The sequence below is a fragment of the Dromaius novaehollandiae genome, chromosome 6 (genome assembly GCF_036370855.1).
Source record: "Dromaius novaehollandiae isolate bDroNov1 chromosome 6, bDroNov1.hap1, whole genome shotgun sequence".
Classification (NCBI taxonomy): domain Eukaryota; kingdom Metazoa; phylum Chordata; class Aves; order Casuariiformes; family Dromaiidae; genus Dromaius; species Dromaius novaehollandiae.
The window spans coordinates 41866703-41884037 of record NC_088103.1 but is presented as its reverse complement, the minus strand read 5'-3'; the positions used below and the strand labels follow the sequence as shown (position 1 = coordinate 41884037).

The 17335-nt window shown below is 37.0% G+C and overlaps 1 protein-coding gene across 2 annotated transcripts in view; it reads left to right on the top strand.

Annotated features, from left to right (window-relative positions):
* Positions 1 to 17335, top strand: part of CACUL1 (CDK2 associated cullin domain 1) — a 46574-nt gene that overhangs the window by 8672 nt on the left and 20567 nt on the right. For both annotated transcript variants that reach the window (XM_064514287.1, XM_026108170.2), the window contains exons 3-4: positions 2660 to 2762; positions 12327 to 12422. In XM_064514287.1, coding sequence (XP_064370357.1) covers positions 2660 to 2762; positions 12327 to 12422 — 199 coding nt within the window. The remainder of the gene's footprint in view (positions 1 to 2659; positions 2763 to 12326; positions 12423 to 17335) is intronic.

The window sequence follows — 17335 nt, the reverse complement described above, 5'->3', positions numbered from 1 at the left end:
GTGACGTTTGCTTGGAGTGTTACAGAAAGTCTGTAGCAGACTTAGGGTTTGCATTTTTTCTGCTTCTCTAGGCTAGTTCTTTAGTCTGAAAGATGGTATGCTCTTTTTTTTCATGCCAGTGGTTCAAACAGCTTTGTTTCTTATAGCGAGGCTGAGTTGAAAATACAGCGGTCTTTTTGGTCATCTTTGTGCTGACTAACGGAATCAAGATTTCTATAATGCAAATTGGAAATACCCTTTTAGATAGCAGAACTTCTGTATTTCATCTGATCAGTGGTATCTGTAGGTTTCTAGTCCACAGCACTGAAAGAGATGTGTATACAGATATTTGCATGGATCAGTTAGCACTTAAGTTGCCACAGTGTGATTAGTTACTGTTTTCATATTTGAGCCTAAGGCCTGCTTGTGTATAGTCACTTCTTATTAAAAGGCTTAAATATGTTGGCAGAAACTTGTAAAGGAAACTTATGAGGTGAGGAAAATGTGAATGGTTAAGTTGTACTTCTGGCAACTTCTACAACTACTTCTTAAGTATAGTGCAATTATATCATTATTCTTCAAGATAACCTGAAAATCTCAGATCTACATTCCTCTCACTAATTACTTATCTTCTAACGTCCTACTCTGGCTTCATTTTCTTAAGTTTTTAGATTATGCTAAAGGACTAACAAGCTGATGACTTTCGGGTGGTAGGAGGGCAAGGATGATTCAGAGGATCAACCCACAATCGGGAACTGAGAACAGGATCTGAAAATGGGGAAATAACCTCTAAGTAGAAGTGTTCAAATAAAATGTAAACATGCTGTGCATGTACATACAAAGATTGGTGTTTGACAACAGAATGTGTTGCAGGAGTAGGTACAGTAATATTCTGTGTAACATTAAGCAGACATATACTTTAAAATTGGGTTTAATTAGATAGCTACAAATGAAACTGTGGAAGTGGCTATTTACTGGTTATTGAGTAAACAAAACTGTACAGCAATTTGCTGTTGTCACCTAGCTGGCTGGTTTGTAAAAGATCACAAAAATCAGTTTGGCTTTTTTTTACCTGTGTGTTTCGCTTTGATCCAAATTAGATTGCTATTTTTTCCGTTACTGCATTGTACAAAAATGCCTTTTATATTTGCTTGTTCCAGAATAGGTCCTGCTGTTGGTAGACTCTATGCTAAAGAAAATAGACTTCTGTTACCAAGAGATTAATAATAACTAACTACAGATAATTACTTTCAAAATATAATAGGGTGAGAGGTGTGAGGTTTTTTAAGAAACAGTATGGTTTGCTAGGTGAAGACTTTGTTTAGGGATGAAAAGAATATTTTTGTTGCTTTTGCAGTTTCCAAAGGCAATTTATCTTTTGGCGATAACTTGCTTGTGGAACCCACTTCAGGAAGACTCAGAGGGTGGTGGTTGCTGATGGAGTGAGCTGTCTTGGCCCCTGATAGCTTGACGTTAGAGCCTAACATCTCATTGCATTACAGAATTTCAGTAGCCCTTAGTTTACAGGTTTTTTTAATCCCATCTTTGCAGTTTGTTTTTCTTTGTACCACCTCCTCAGAAGAGAGTTGTGATGTTGTACTTCAAGTCACTGCACCAGAGAGGCATAAAGAATGTTGCTGTACCATGGCTTTAGCCTTTAAGTACTACTCAAAGCAGACAGAATTCCAGTCTGGGATTTGAACCTTACTGGAAATAGAGTTTTTATGGGTATGTGCTAAAGGAGCAGTCACTGGTCTAAATTGCTTGCTGTCAGAGTACTGCGTATAGAAGGATAGAGAGAGGAGAGCAGAAATAGAGGCATGGGAGGTGAGAGTCAGCTTGTCCAAGATATCAGGTGAAGTCTCCCTTGTGCCTCTGGATTTTTGTAGCTAGTTTTCAAAGGAGTGACCTAAATAACGAAAGCATAAAAGTAAATTAAAAGCCGCTTGATACAAATAACATTAGTGCCAGTCCTGAAGGTTGACTAACTTAATGCAACTTCTTTCTGAAAGTGATACACAACTTGTTTTATAACTGTTTTAAATGTATTCTTAGTACATAGACTTATTGCAGACAAGCTGTTATAGCATGCTATATGAGAATATTAGAGTATTTTTAAAAAGCAGATATAACACTGAAGATCAGAGTTAATACAGCCAAGCCATGGAATGTAGAATTAAAATTTGTTGCTCTTTCACTGCATCTTCATATATTATGAAGATGTAGGGGTTTTTTTAGAGTTTAGGTCACAATAGATGGAGTTGCGTGCTTGGATCTGTGTTTATAACTTTTGCTGTTTCCTTTAAAACACCAGCATTATTTTGGTGCAACTCTTATAACTACTTCTCAGTGTTGCCTATCTTTTAGTAAGGATTTTGCCCTAGAATATACATAATTCTTAAGCCTTCTTGACAATTATCCCAGCTTTTCAGAAGCACACTGTTAAGAGAGTTCATTGTAAATTAAAGTGAAGTCAGGGTTGGGATGCTGGGACTTCCAGGATGACTGGGAAGTCTACTGGAACTCATTGCAAGTTTAAGTTGTATTTGAAACTTCAGCAATCATTCCATTAAACGTATTATCCTCTAAATTGTGACTTGAACAAAATATTTTAAAGTCTGTTACTCTTCATTGCAAACTGTTGTAAGTTCATCGTTTGTTCCTATATTTGTTTCTGCAGTTGTGTGTATAAGTGTGTATGCCAGCAGCATTCGGAACAGATGTATAGTGACCTAATAAAAAAGATAACTAACCACTTAGAGAGAGTCTCAAAGGAGCTGCAGGTAAGAAGCTGCACAATCTAATTCTGTCTTTCCTGGGATCTGTGGTTATATCAGAGCAGCATGTAGATGGACCATGGAGGGGACTGGCATTAAGACTAATTTACCCAAGCTCACTGAACTGTAGACTACTTGATTCACTAGTAACTGGCTGTCAGACAGAATACCAACTTTTAGGTCAAATTATACGGCATCTGATTAGCCTTAGAAAAATGAACCACAGTGGTTAAAATAGAATATAATAAAGAATCAAAGTTTAGATACTAGAAAGTCTAGAGTGTAATCTAGGCTGTAAATATTTCAGTCAAACAGGATCTGAGTACATGATATCGATGTCTGACATTGGGTTAATCTATATAAACTGTTTATGGTCCTTGTGCATCAGAAGCAGTGCAAAAGTGAATATCTAGAGGAAATATTTGAAGTGAATTAAATACAAGTTATGAAGTATACATAATGAATTACTGCATATGAAAATTGTATGCTATAGATTATTCTGCTTTTTTTTTTTTGTACCTATCTCTAGATGTCAGTGGTTTACAGCGGTCCTGATACAGCTTGTGTATGCCTGTCCTCTGCATCTTATTTGTGCATCCGTGTTTGTTTTTTGTGTGTTCACTGTCTAAAATTCCTTTTCAAATCTCCAAATTGTCATTGCTGTAGCAGCAACATTATTATATTTCCTTATGGCTTTTGTCACTTCCAAAACTGATGTTAGAGTTCTGTGTTCACTAGCAGTGAGTTGAGCAGAGACTCCAAATATGCAGGAAACCTAAACCACAGCAGCTCCTTCATAGTGCTTCTAATAATTGATAACTAATTTCACACGCCATATCAGATACTTATGGCTAAACATGTATATCCATATATATATACAGCATTTTTATCATTCTGATGATGATCTCACTTGTTTCACTGTTTTCTTCTTCTTAGTTTCCTTAAAAGAAAATAAAGTCCCTAAATTTAATGGATATTGTCTTTGGGACAGTCTTTGACTATGAAATATTTAGCTCATCTTGAGCTAGATTCTTTCTTTTCTGCTTTACAATTCTTTATTCCGCAGGTAATGAAAGCCTCAGCTGTTCTGTAAAAATTGTTCAGTGTGGATGGATGGGCATAATATTTAGAATAAAGTCTTCCCTTGGTCCTGTTGAACCCGTGTAGCCTGTAAATTTTTCCTCTCGTTCTGAGAACTAGGAATCATTGCAGCTGTACAGGTTTGGCCAGTTCTTCTGTTATATCCCTGGTAGTGTACTGCTTTGTTTTGAATATGAGAATACCCAGGACTCTGTGGCAGTCCTTGGCACTTTCTTCTTAAGTTTCAAAACTGACAGAAACAGCTGGTTTTAAAGTTTGCTCTAGCCCATAGGTGCACTAAAATGCATCTGCTTAAAAAACAAGGTTGCCTGCTGAACATCAGTTGTTGAAAGAATAACTGAGACAACTATTTAATGCAATCTTTGTCTTGCAAAAGTTTCCGTACGTAGGTTGGACACACCTTATGGCAGGTGAAAAGATGACTGTAATATAACATGATATAATCTTTAAGTGTATGATGTGATTTTTATCTAAAGCAAATATGACTTTACATTTTTAGATGCTAAATCCCTCTTTTGATCATCTTGTAGTAATGCTTGGATGCCTCTGAAAACTGTCTTGTAAAGAAATTATATGCTTTAACTTTAGATTGTGAAACTGACTATTAAGGAATGACGTTCCTAGAACATACTTTATTACCCTGATATGTTTTTAACCTTAATATGTTTTGGTGATGTTGACTCACTTTCTTGGTTGTTATGTGGTGATAGACCTTTACCCAATTACTCTGTAGATGTTGGTCACTTCTGCTATTTAATTCCTGGAAGTTTTTAGTTCATACAGTCAAACAGTAAAGCATTATTTATGTGAATGCTTTTAATGCACGTTGCGTGATGTCTTGCTTTCTCTGACAAAGTCATCCCAACTGCCAGCAACATTTAATGCAATTGCTGAGCTCTGTTTAATTGGCAATGTGCGTCTTGATGCAAGATAACTTTTTTCATGTAGGGAGACAAATGTAGCCCAACACCGGCAGGAATATTGGCTTTGGATGAGAAGGTGATCGTGAAAACTAATATGGCTGGCAAGTGCAGTGTCTTATTCCGGACAAGTTGAGCCGCTTCTTTGCATAAAAGTGCAGCAGTTCTTTGGCAGGTAGATTGCGGAACATCTGCATGTAAGCAACATGCCAGAGCAAGCTGTCTCCAAGGAGAAACTTATCTACTGCAAAAGCAGTAAAACTGTCGGATGCCAAAATGTAAAAGCAGGAGCATCTCAGGGGGCTGGTCAGACTTACCCAGGCTTGTTTCCAGCCTTACTAGAGTTGATCCTCTTCCTGCGTTGCGTTCATAGCAGAACCCCTGACAGTATGATTTTCCTGGTGCCGCGAATGCTCTCGGTGTTGCCCGGCCTGCCTGCCGAGGCTCGGCGGCGGGCCGCGCGGCGCTGGCAGCGGGCGCGTTGCGCGTCCTCGGCGCTCTAGGTGGCAGCAGAGGGCAGCCCGGCGGCGCGGCGCGGCGCGGGCCGGCGGGGCTCGGCTCTGCGGTGGTGGCAGAGGCGTTATGAAAACGTAGGCAGAGTGATGGATATGTCTGTACGTTAGACATTGGGTGAAGAGCGGTGAACGTTATCTACTGAGAAGGAGAAATAAACTTAGGTGATATTAATTGCTTGTCATGAGACCATCAGCTCTTTGAGACAGTGACTCCTATGTCTCAAGACATTAAAATGTCAAAATGCACTGACATGTTGAGCTGGTGCCTGATAACGATAGCCTTTTTGTGCAAGTGCAGATGAATATTTTCATTTTAGTTAGAATAATCTCAACTCCTTTAGGAAGTGACTGGGAGATGAAAAGCAGTTCTTTGTCATTTTGCACACTTTTTATTTAGAGCAAAAGAGAAAAAAGGAATCACTCAATTCTAAATCTTGGCCAGAAAGAGTTGAGTTCATTAACTGTAGGCAATTCCTATGTTCAGTGAAGTTAATATGTGAGAATTGGTCTTTCTTTAAGTAAATAAACACAAATTTGTTTGCATGATGTTTAGTTCAAACCAAACAGAAGCGACAGAGGTAAAATGCCAGAATTACTTAGCTGAATTCCATCTGTCTGAAAGTATGACAATACCTCTTTAGCAATTGTTTACTTTGAAAAATAGGTATTGTAGTCTGGTAAAAACCATTCTGCTGTTCTGGCTTTAAGGACTGTCAAATCTCTAGGGATAGAGTGCTTTATTTCATAGCACTCGGTTGATCATCTTTTGTTCCCAAAAATACCTGGCAGCATAGCTGTTGTGGGTAATCTATTCCTTCCTTACCTCTTCCATTCTTCCTTTTTTTCCATTCTGTGTTTCATGTTTACCTTCCGCTTCTTCCCTATGATTGTATGGGGTTCCACCATCCAGTGGTGAGGGAACTGTAATTTCCTTCCCCATCTTGTCCTGAAATATTAATCTTATTGTATTTATCAGATTACTAATATTCAGAGGCCTGGCTCTGAGACTTGGATTGCTTTTTGTGCTTGTTAATGTTTTAAAAGCAGTTGTATAACCTTCAATATTTCTTCTGATTGTAGAAGGTGTGAAGTATAAACCTTAGAAGAGGCTTGCAATGTTTACCTTGTTATGAGCTGTGCATATAGCCTGGGTGGTATAAAAGTGTGACCAAATAGTGCTTTGAGTGATTGGTGAAACTGAACTCCTGACTGTGCTGTGTTGTGTATCAGGTTACCCTCTCACAGTGATTCTTGATGGACATTCCTTTGGGTAATTCTACCATAAATTGTTTTGTAGATATATTTTTGCTTTCCTTTAAGGTACATTGATTACCTTTATATAGTGGTATATATTGTAATTGAAGAGTTATACCAGGCTGTATGACAGAACTTTTGACAAGATCATCTGTGCTTGTTTTTTGTGTAATCTTAGTGAATCAGATCTCTAATGAGCTTATGATCAGACTTTATTAATGTGGCTGTGTAAGACCAGGTTATATGCACCATCCATGTGAAGAAGCCTGTCCTTATTATATTAGATGTGTGGGCATTGTTCAGCTTGCTAGCCAAATGAGAAATAAAAAGCCTTCTTCAGGAATTGATGTCTCATCTCTTTTAGCACAGAAATAATACTGATATTAAGTAGTTCTTCCCTGAAATGCTTCAGAGATGTGTTAGTTTCTCAAACACTTACTTAGAAAACAGATCTGCTACCACTGTGTTCTGCCTACCGAAAAAAGCAGTAGAGGTAGAAAACTGAAATCTCACATTTCCTAGCTCTTTTTTACTAGATGCATTAAATTATTAGTGTGTGTTTGAAGTCCATTTGAGTCATTGGAATGTCCTGTTGATAACTACGGTCCATTATTCATTTTTAAACAGGCAGTCTGAGTCTCTTCTTTTATCTGGCCTACGGTGTTTAAAAGAAAAAAAACTCCCTCATCTCCAGTGCTGTAGGCATTCACCCATCAGTTTTGCAAGGGGAGTATTGTTTAATTGTCATGAAACAAGCCTTTGATGCTGTGATTACACAGTGAATTGAGCTGGCTCAGATGAATGATACAGTAATAGAACTCTGAAGGCAGAAACCAGAAGTGGTAGAAATGTATGCATCTTAATATATGGGCATCAAAAAAGATGGCTTTTGACTGGAGATAAGGGTAGGAGTCACCGTATCATCAGAATTGCCCTTAAAAATTACATCGTTATGAGCAAGGTAACCTGAGAAAAGTATCCTTACTTGCAGCTTTTCAAAAAGGCCTGCATTCCTGCTGTCATTTTTACTTTCTTGTTGTACTGAACTGTGTGCTGCAGACCTTGATATAATCAAAGAAATTTATAAGCAAATGTAGCATGAATGAATGTGTATCTGCTAAACAGAAAAAATTCTGAAGATTTCTTATGTTTAAACAGAATTTTGGTGATGCTTAAATACTATGTCTTTCCATTTCATAAACATTATGTAAAAAGGAAATGGAAGTGCTGCCTACCTCTCTGAAGGACTGTGCTCCAAGACGATTATGAGACTATGTCATGATGCTATACAGCTCTGGATAGTTTTGAGGACACACTTGAGCAGGATGATGCAGTCGAACTTTGGATGAATTGTACTTTGGCTTGATGTCTGTTTTTTTTTCATTAAAAGTTTTAATAGTACTTTTATCTAGTGACATTGACCTGGGGATTGCATATCTGCTCTGCAAGGCCTAGTAAACAAATCACATTTTATTGAGCAACAATGAAAACTAGTTTAGAAGATTCAGACTGTTTCTTGCATGAATAACAGGTTAATTTGTGTAGCTGTAGCCATTTTTCCTTCTCACTTGGCAGGTGTGGGACAGATTGTCGCATGTATGCTGGCATTTTGGCAGTGAGTGTGTTCCCAGAAAAACTGAACTGCACATTCAGTATAGGAGTGCAAGCCTTATTGAATATATTGCTGATTGTGCCAGATTACTGTTCATAAACAAATAAACTTTGCGCTTCCCAAGCAAAAGAATGTTATCTTTGTTTCTTGTGAGCCACTTCTGAGTTGTTTCGAGTTAGCAGCAGCATGTGTTCTGGTGTTCCATCATATGTTGAATCAAAGCATGATATTCAAACAATATTTTTGAACTTAAACTGAAAAACCAACACCTTTTTCATGTATAGTTCAGTTCGTTGCACACAAGGTAGTTGGAATGACTAGTTACTAGATTTCAAATAGGAGAAAGGTGATGTAGTTTGCTGTGTCTCCAACTACTTTTGTTTGAAGGTGTCTACATCTTGCATGTAATCCTCCCTGAAATGTGTTTTTGTTGGTATTTCTCATGTGTCTCAGTGCTGTGAGATGTCCAGTGTGGTATGTGAGGAGGTTAAATGATGTCCTTAACATCAGCTTTTAACAGCAGCCATAGGAAGTCATGCTAGGAAAGAAGTCTCAAAAACAAGCTGAAGGTGTTAAATGCAATCCATCACAATTTGAGAAATCTGACCAAACTTTCACAGCTCCTGTGGGCAGATGCATTATAGGGTTGCTGCTAGAAAACTGTTCTTAGCACTGAGTGACAGGTGAGAGCAACTGTGGGAGACAGCTTAAGTCCTCTCCTCTAATAGAGTATCTTGAACAAGATAAACCTAACGGTCAGTTTAATTTGATAGGGAGAGTGAAGGATCCTTTTCCTTCCTGGAAAACCTCAGGCTAGCAGTATAGTCTGTTTGAACAGCTGCTTTAGTAAAGACCCTCAGGTAAGAGAAGAGTGTTTTTTATATGTGTGATTTTAAAAAGCAAGTGTCGTACTTTCTTTCTCTCAGTTAAAACAGCTGAATGAATGCATTGTCTTTTCTGGATTAAGACCAAGAGTGAAAATTTTCAGCCTAAGCAATTCCTTTATTTTTATGATGGTTATAACTGAATATATAGGGATTTTAAATACGAGCTCTACTTTAATGATGGCCATTAAATAGGAAAATCTTAGCAACGTCTATGCAGTCAGGACATCATGTGTTTAGTAGATTTGCTGTTAAGCACTGCTTTTTAGTTTATAAAACTCAAGCAGTATATATAAAATTAGTTCCACTCTAGTCATTGTCTTATTAGTATGAATATAGATGTGTGGAGAGAGTTCTTATGCTGAAACAAGTAATTGATTTCAGTCTAGCAGTTCTGAGCAGCCATACAGTAGCACACTGAGCAGAAAACAATGAGAGCAATGAAGTGGCTATGTTTCTCCACACAGATTACAATAATTCATAGATAAACTTTGAAAATACTGTTCTTGAATTCGCTTTGGCTTGGCTTCTTTGTTTACAGGTCAAGCAAGAAACGAGGACAGCTTGATTTGTCAAGTTTCCATTTGGAAACAAATGGAAATGCCTATTCAGTGCTCTCTTGTTAGTGTCTTGACCATCAAGCTGTGAGGCTTGTTGTGAAACATTATTAGGAGAATAAAACTAAAAATACCCCCCATAATTAATTAAGCAGTTAACACTAGGATTTTGTATTCTAGAGGTTAAGACCGAGGCCTAATATTTACCTGAGTGAGTGCTTTCCCTGAAGCTGTTAGGTCTTATGCTTTTTGGTCTTGACCTAGAACAATTGTTTTCTGCTTGGTTATAAAGTGGTGGTAGTCAACAACTTCTAGGTATTCCTTGATAAAGTGTAAATTTACAATAGTTAGTAAACAAAGAACTCTTGATATTATTATTGGAAGACAAGTGTGGTGCACAGTTCTTGTTTCCTCTTAAAGCTGTTCTCTTAAACTCAATGTGACATGGACTCTGATGTGAGGGAAGGGTGTGTTTTCACCTTCAGTGGGGGGGAAAGAAATACAATCTTAATGTCTCCTGTGAACAGCGGTGGCAAGCTAGACTTACTCCATTGGATAGAAACTGTAAATGTGGCTGAATCATTTAGTTTCCATACAACTCTTGTCTCTTTTAATGGAAAGTGCAAGCTCTTAGTGTAAGATCAGCACCTTGTGTTAGACTATTGTCACCTTCTGTATTGTCACCTTCAAATGTTTGACACATTCTTTGAAGCAGAATTTTCCTTTTTTCTTTAATCTTAAGAAACTGTGTACCAAGTCTTGACAAGTCAGAAGTTGTCAAATCAGCTAGTACAACCATACTTAAAGCTGAGGTTTAAAAAGAAAGTAGAGCAGCAGTGAGAGGAAGCAGGAATACATGTTGCTTAGAAATGCAGATTTCATTGCATGTTATTTACAGCAAATTATATATATGTATATGTAAAAAAATGTAATATGTGAAAGGGAGCCATTGCAGTTGGTAGCCACTTTTATACATTATTGGCATTTTGAACTATACTTTGGCCACTGTTGAGAACTGCATCTGCAATAAGATTAAAAGCTTATGATCAAAATGAGCAATAACGGTATATAACCTTTGACAACAGCATATGGAATAACCTTCTTTATTCCTTTGCCAATTTTGCTTTCTTTTCTGAAACGTCTATTCTGTATCATTAGGTGTTTACTGTGAAAATTAACATTATCCACATGTTTAAGATTATTAAGGAGGGAGGCAAATTAAGCTAATGTAAAGAAAAAAAATCATAAATTCAGAACACTTCATAGAGCAAAATGTCAATGTAAATTTGAATTGTCCTCTTAGTACCCCTGATAAATGTCCATATAAAGAATGAAGTATCTTTTTAAAGATAGGAGCTTTAAGTAGTGGTGAGGTGTTGAGATGAAGTTGGTCTTGAGCATTTCTAAGACAAAATATGGTACATTTTGGCTTGAGGAAGAATCTTTGAGCTTGTTTTCTTGCAGGGTTCTAGTTGCTGCTGAATTTTTTTCATGCTCTTCTTGCTTAGCACTGTCAGAGAGGAAAAAGGTGCAAGAGAAGACAGACTTTGATTCCTACAAGCAAGCAATGCTTTGCCCTGGGGTGTGGGGTGGTGATGGTGTAGGTATATCAATAGTAGGAAGTAGGACAGCTCACCTGGCCCCTTTCCTTCCCCTCTTCCCTCTCCCCCCTTGCCCCCCAAAGAAAGAAAAAAAGGGGGGAAGGGAGAAGGAGGTGAGCCAGAGACAGAGCACTGTATGCAGGTAGGTTGGGACAGAGATGGGGATATTGGAGGACTACAGCAGCTCTGCTTCCTTCCCTGGGAGTGCATGGGCACTCCTGAATGTTCTCATGGCTGCTTCCTTCCAGGTGAACATCTGTGAAAGAAAAAGTGGTTAGTGCTTCCCATTTTCCTGGCTGCCTTCTCCATTTAGCTGAGCTTGCTGAAAATAGTTGTTTTCTAGCTGCCTTATTTCCTACTTTGGAAGGGAAGGATGGTATTTTATACAGAATATAGCAGTGCTGTCACTGTGGTCTCTACAGGACCAATCATAAAGCAGGCTCCTTTAGTTTTTGAAAGGCAAATTTTTGCTTGGAGCTGCAGGGTAAGGCTATCTATTGGAGGGCTGTAGTTGACTTAGTGGACTTGATTTGGATGCCAGATGCAGAGCCCAGTTTGGATGCATTGCTTTGTAGTCCCTCCAGCTCAACATCTCTGAATATTTACCTTGCCTTATGTGACCCAGGAAACACTTAGAAATGCTTTCTGTGAAGGACAGTGCTTCCTGGAGCTGGAGGATGTGCTGTTTGCCAGCTCAGATGCAAAGCAGCAGCTTAATATTGCCCTGCTGTCTTGGAAGGGATCAGTGCACACAGCACTTGTGCAAATCTGGTTATGGATTCTAGACTTGACATAGAGCTTTTGAAAAAGAATGTCTGGTGTTTAAATGTTTTGATTTGCTTATGCTAAATGCTAGTTTATTATAGGCATACTGTATTTAATACTAGGTATGCCATTTGCTAGGCACTGACACACAGTTCTAGGCAAAAACCAGTCGCTGTTAAAAACTGTTTTTGTTGGAGGGAGTTATAGTATAAACTCTAGAATAATGTGTGGCTTGCTTTGTGTGGACTTAATCTATCAAATACTTTGTAGTTTTTGGAGTTTTGCTATGAAAGCATAGCCCATGGTGTTCCAGATCTTCCTCTTGTTCAAATTACAACCTGACTTTTACGGTTTCTTGCAGGCCAGCCCTCCAGATCTCTATATTGAAAGATTTAACGTAGCTCTTGGACAGTATATGGGAGCATTGCAGAGCATTGTGCCTCTTTTCATATATATGGTAAGTTTTTGAAAATTCTTTTCAAGTAAAGTATGTTCATATGCAAGATGTTAACTGAAAGTGAAAAGAGTAAAATGCAGCTATAATTATTTTTCTTGTAGAATTTTATTAATGCTGGATTTTGCTACCTACGCAACAGTTATGATCAAATCTTGTGGGGAAAGGAAGGTAAACCAGTGCTTTTAAATGGAGTAATTTACAATTGGTTTTCTCTGATATTTCCTTTTTGGGAGGGGGAAAGGTTTTTTATTTTGATTGGTAAAAGGTCTTCCGAGATATTGGGGCACTATTTATATCTTTTTGAACAGAGATAGTTTATTGGCTTGTTATATGTTGGCTTGATAGTTCGGGCAGCTTACAATGATGATTTTCTTGCTTTAAATTGCACTGACTCAGACAAGACAGATAACATTTTCTGTCTTTCAGACAGAAAAGTAGTCTGTATTGTCTGTTGGAAACGTCTGTGTCACTTGATCAGGCAATCTAGAGCATTGGCTGGATGAAGGCAAATTTGTTTTCTTAGTTCTGTCAGGCATGCTTGCAGAAGTTCAGAAACCATTGGCTATAACTGTCCTGCAAATTTTGGAATTTATGAAGTCTTCCATATCTCTGAAGTTTATTTTTTGCATAGTTTTTGTCAAAGTGCCAAGATTTTTATTGCTGTTTCATGGTAATGAATAACGTAAGTTTGGGTTATGATAGTCTTAGAAATGGTGTTTGCGTTGGCATCATTCAGAAATAAAGAATAAAGGAAATATTTGTTTGGAAAGAAACTAAAAAAAAAAAAGAAAGGATTTAAACAGATTTTCATTAAACAACTATTAATTTTTTGAAATTTTTGTCATTGGTAGGTTCCAAGAACTTGGAAAGCAGTATCTTTTAAAAAGCTGATCTGTGTTTTAGCAGATGTACCTGAAACCAAGTGATTTGATATGATCTTTCAACACAGTGTCACCATGTAGATTTGTTATATTAAAAGAAAAATTTGGCTTTCTTCTTGAACTGGGTGCCTTCTAATCTGCTCTTTGTCTAGTTAACATAGAATGGAATCCAGTTGCTACAGACTTTTCCCATTTCCTGTCTTGGAATGCTGGGAAAAAGTAGGAAGAGAATTTTCTTTATTGCATTCAGACATATTTTTAGATGCTAGTCATTTCTCTACCTGTGTGTGCTCAACTTGTTTATTGCAGGCAGCTGTTTAAGCAATCTTATACTTATCTGCATTTGTAAATGGATATTAAATTATAAGTTGTTCAGGTGTGTATTTTTATTGAAGGCTCACATCTGTCAGGTTCTTGGTCAAATCCATCCTCATCAATTAAGACTGCAGTAATCATAACATCCAGGAGAATGTTCATGATAATGATAAAAACCTTTATTTATGTCTAGACAAGGTGTAACTGCTGAATAGATTTAAATATCCTCCTTTGTACATGGTTGTAATGAGTGTTTTTTGTATCTTAAAAGGAGGAATGTTCTGAATTTTATTACTTTTTCTTTTTTTTTAAGAGTTTTTAAGAGTATAGTTGATATCTCAAAATAGTCAAAATGATTAATGAACAATAAGCAGGGCTGTAAAATGAATAGTTTAATAGTAATTGTTCCTTTCTTTGAGAACAAAAGTTTAGTTAGTTTATTATTTTAAAGGAGAAGCTTCATTAAAACATGGCTAATGATCTGTTCAGGTAATAAATCTCTGTTCCTTCTAACACTTTCTCATTTAAGTGACTTCATTCAAGGCAATACTGGGTGCTAGTGACTTCTGTGTTAAATTCTCATTGTGCCAAATGCAGTGTTAATTTGGCTAAGCCTCCATAGGTATTTTTGAAGGATAATGTAAAACTAAGACTCATTTTCCCCCCCCCCCAAAATATTTTATTCATCAGTATTGCTTGTAATGTGAGAGATAGTTACATCTAGAAAAGATAGGATGAAAAATATTTTCCTCTAGCTTTTCTGTATGCATTTGGAAGTGCTTTATGCACAGTCACTTTTGCAATTCTTACATTGAGTCTAGCTGAGTTTTCTTTCATACAGCAGCAGCAGTTTCCTTTATTTAGACAAGAAAATAAAATTATACAAATTAATAAATTAAACAAAATTGCAGGAGTTGAAAGCCAAATTTTTCTATACTATAAATTACAGTTTTGCAGCTACTTTAAATATATCTTTCAATATATTTTAAATGGAGTGGAGTAAGTTGTTGAAATCTGCCTTTTTATCAGAAATGACAATGTTTTCCTTTTCTGGTAGTGATGTAATTGTTTTAGCAAAGATTGTGGAGTTGCACTGATAAACTTTGTTTTGAAAGGGTAATTATCTTGCTACTTAAGAAAACTTTTAATATATATACTTAAACATTTAAAAATGTAGGAAGCCAAGGAAAACTTAAAGACAACTGGAACATATTTTTGTGCCTTGGTTGGCGAAAGAGACATTGTATTTTGTCTTAGGCTTATTGCTATATGTTTTGAAATCAACAGCAGTGCTTTTCTTCATTTACCTGGTATGTATCAAACCATATTCTTGCACGTGAATGGTAGAAATACAGGAAATTTACTAGTTTAACTTGCTTGTGCATGTTGACCCAAGGTATGTTTCCAAGCCTATCTTGAGTAATTTCTGAGAGGGATGATACTGCAATTGAGAGATTTTTCTTTTTTTCCCATTTTGCTAGGAACTCTAATGTTTTTCTTGTCTACAGGGAGAGTCGTGTATTTTACTGTCTCTGACTTGTGCTGCTAAAGCAGACTTTTCAAGAAAGCATGGAGGGCCAAAGTACTTTTCTCTCTCCAAATGATTTTAAGCTGCTTCAAAAGTTTCAGGCTGGAACTACAGCTAAACCAAATTAAACTGTGGAAGTCAGATTAGTACAAAATGCTTTACTCCTAGGAATAATTTCTAGTAAATAACTGTTCTGTATGTTTTATAATTCTAAATGTGGTTATTCTGGAAGCTTAGAAGTTGTACATATCACAGTAGCCTGCACATATGAATAAAAAAGATTCATGTTGCCATTTCAAGAAAAATTCAAATGAACGTTCAGAAGATATACTTTTCATTTTATGGTAGATTCTAATTTGCTAATTATATTTAGAGAGGTAGCTGAGAATATATTATCTTGTGGCATGAAGTGAACCTAATATTCATGAGTCCTGTGGTTTTAAGATAGTTGAGATTAGAATTTTTTCTTTGCCTCTAAAATGTTACCATTCTTACTGGGTTTTGGTGCTTATCAACTAGAGGACATTGTATGTGTGTGTGTGTGTATATATATATATATATATAAAAATATGTACGTGCATACACTGTGTGTACACAGACATGCACAAAAGGTGAGGTAGTAAGCATTCTTGTGTACTATTTGCTTTTTACCTTTTCAAGACTTTTTTTCCCTCTTAACATCATTAACAAAATCACGTCTTCAATGTTAGCCAGATTGTTGTACAATAAGGTGGTTTCTACAAGAAATGCTTAAACCATACCCGAGTTCCTCGGGCGTTGATACTTGCTTATCTTCCTACCTGTCTATTAAGCCTTTAAGTGACTTTGATGCAGAAATACTGATATAGCTTAGGCAGTGACATCTTATATGAAAAGTTTGCCAACTTCTCCACTAACAAGAATGGGAAGACTACAGGTCTTCTGCTGTCTCCTTTCAGCAGGGTTGATTGGAAACAAAGTATTTATTTTACATAGTTTTTCATAGTTTAAATCTGCAAGTGTAACTTTTTTTTTGAAACTGTCTTTCCAAGTGAGCAAATGAGAAGAGTATTTTGCAGCTCTTCCAGTGTATTGGTACTACTGTGTTGTAACTCTCCTCCTTAAAACTTTTTTTTGTTACTTGTCTAGCTATAAAACTTAAGGTATAGGCTTTTCAACTCTTGCAGAAAAGAAAGTGTTGCTGCTTATGCATGTTGTTGCCAGGTGCATGCAAGAAGAATATGATACTAGGAAAGGAATGGAGTCAGTTATTTGTTTAGTTGGGTGTGTCTCATCTGTCAGCTCAGATTTGACATTGTCATATTGTGGATCAAATCAGTAGACTGTTGCCTCATGATACTGTGATCATTCCTGTATGTTGCACCAATGCCTGCATGATGGTACTAACTCAGGAAGCTTGAGATGGAAGTGGTTTAGGAAATTAAGTATGGTGAAAGACTAAATTACAGTGTGTTGCTTAGCACTTGGTAGAAGATCCATTGGAAAAATTCTTCCTTGCTGTTATGTAGAATCACAGAATTACAGAATAGTTAGTGTTGGAAGGGGCCTCTGGAGATCATCTGGTCCAAGCCCCCTGCTCAAGCAGGATCAGCTAGAGCAGGCTCCCCAGGACCTTGTCCAGTTGGCTTTTGAGTATCTTGAAGGGTGGAGGCCCACAACATCTTTGGGCAACCTGTTCCAGTGTTCAGCCACCCTTGTTTACTATGAATTTCTGTTGCAAAGAGAGTTAACCCTTGACAAGAAAACTTTAAGTTAGTCTTTTTCTCACAATGTAAGTAGTTCTGTCTGCAGAGCCTTTCCTTCAATATCTTTATATAGAAAGGCCCAGATGAGGGTGAAACAACTGAGTAATTAGCGCTTTATTAAGGGCTACATAGTAGGGTAACTACAGTGACAGAATTGGCAATAGGAAGTTACTAAATTTTTAAAAATCTCTTATGATTTTTTGTTCATTGCTGCAACAGAAACTTAAGCTTCAATGGGGGCATGAATTCTGCGCTAAGACTGCCTTTGTTTTGACAGGTTCAGTTTTGATTAAGGATAAATAACTGCAGTTGATGTCGAATGCTTGTTTTGAACATTTAAATGGTTTCTGAATGGCAAGTTTATTACAATATATTTATAGTTTTGGTAATGGCTAAGACTGTGGGTTTCAGGAGAAAACTTAAAGATTGTTCTAATAGTTTTTT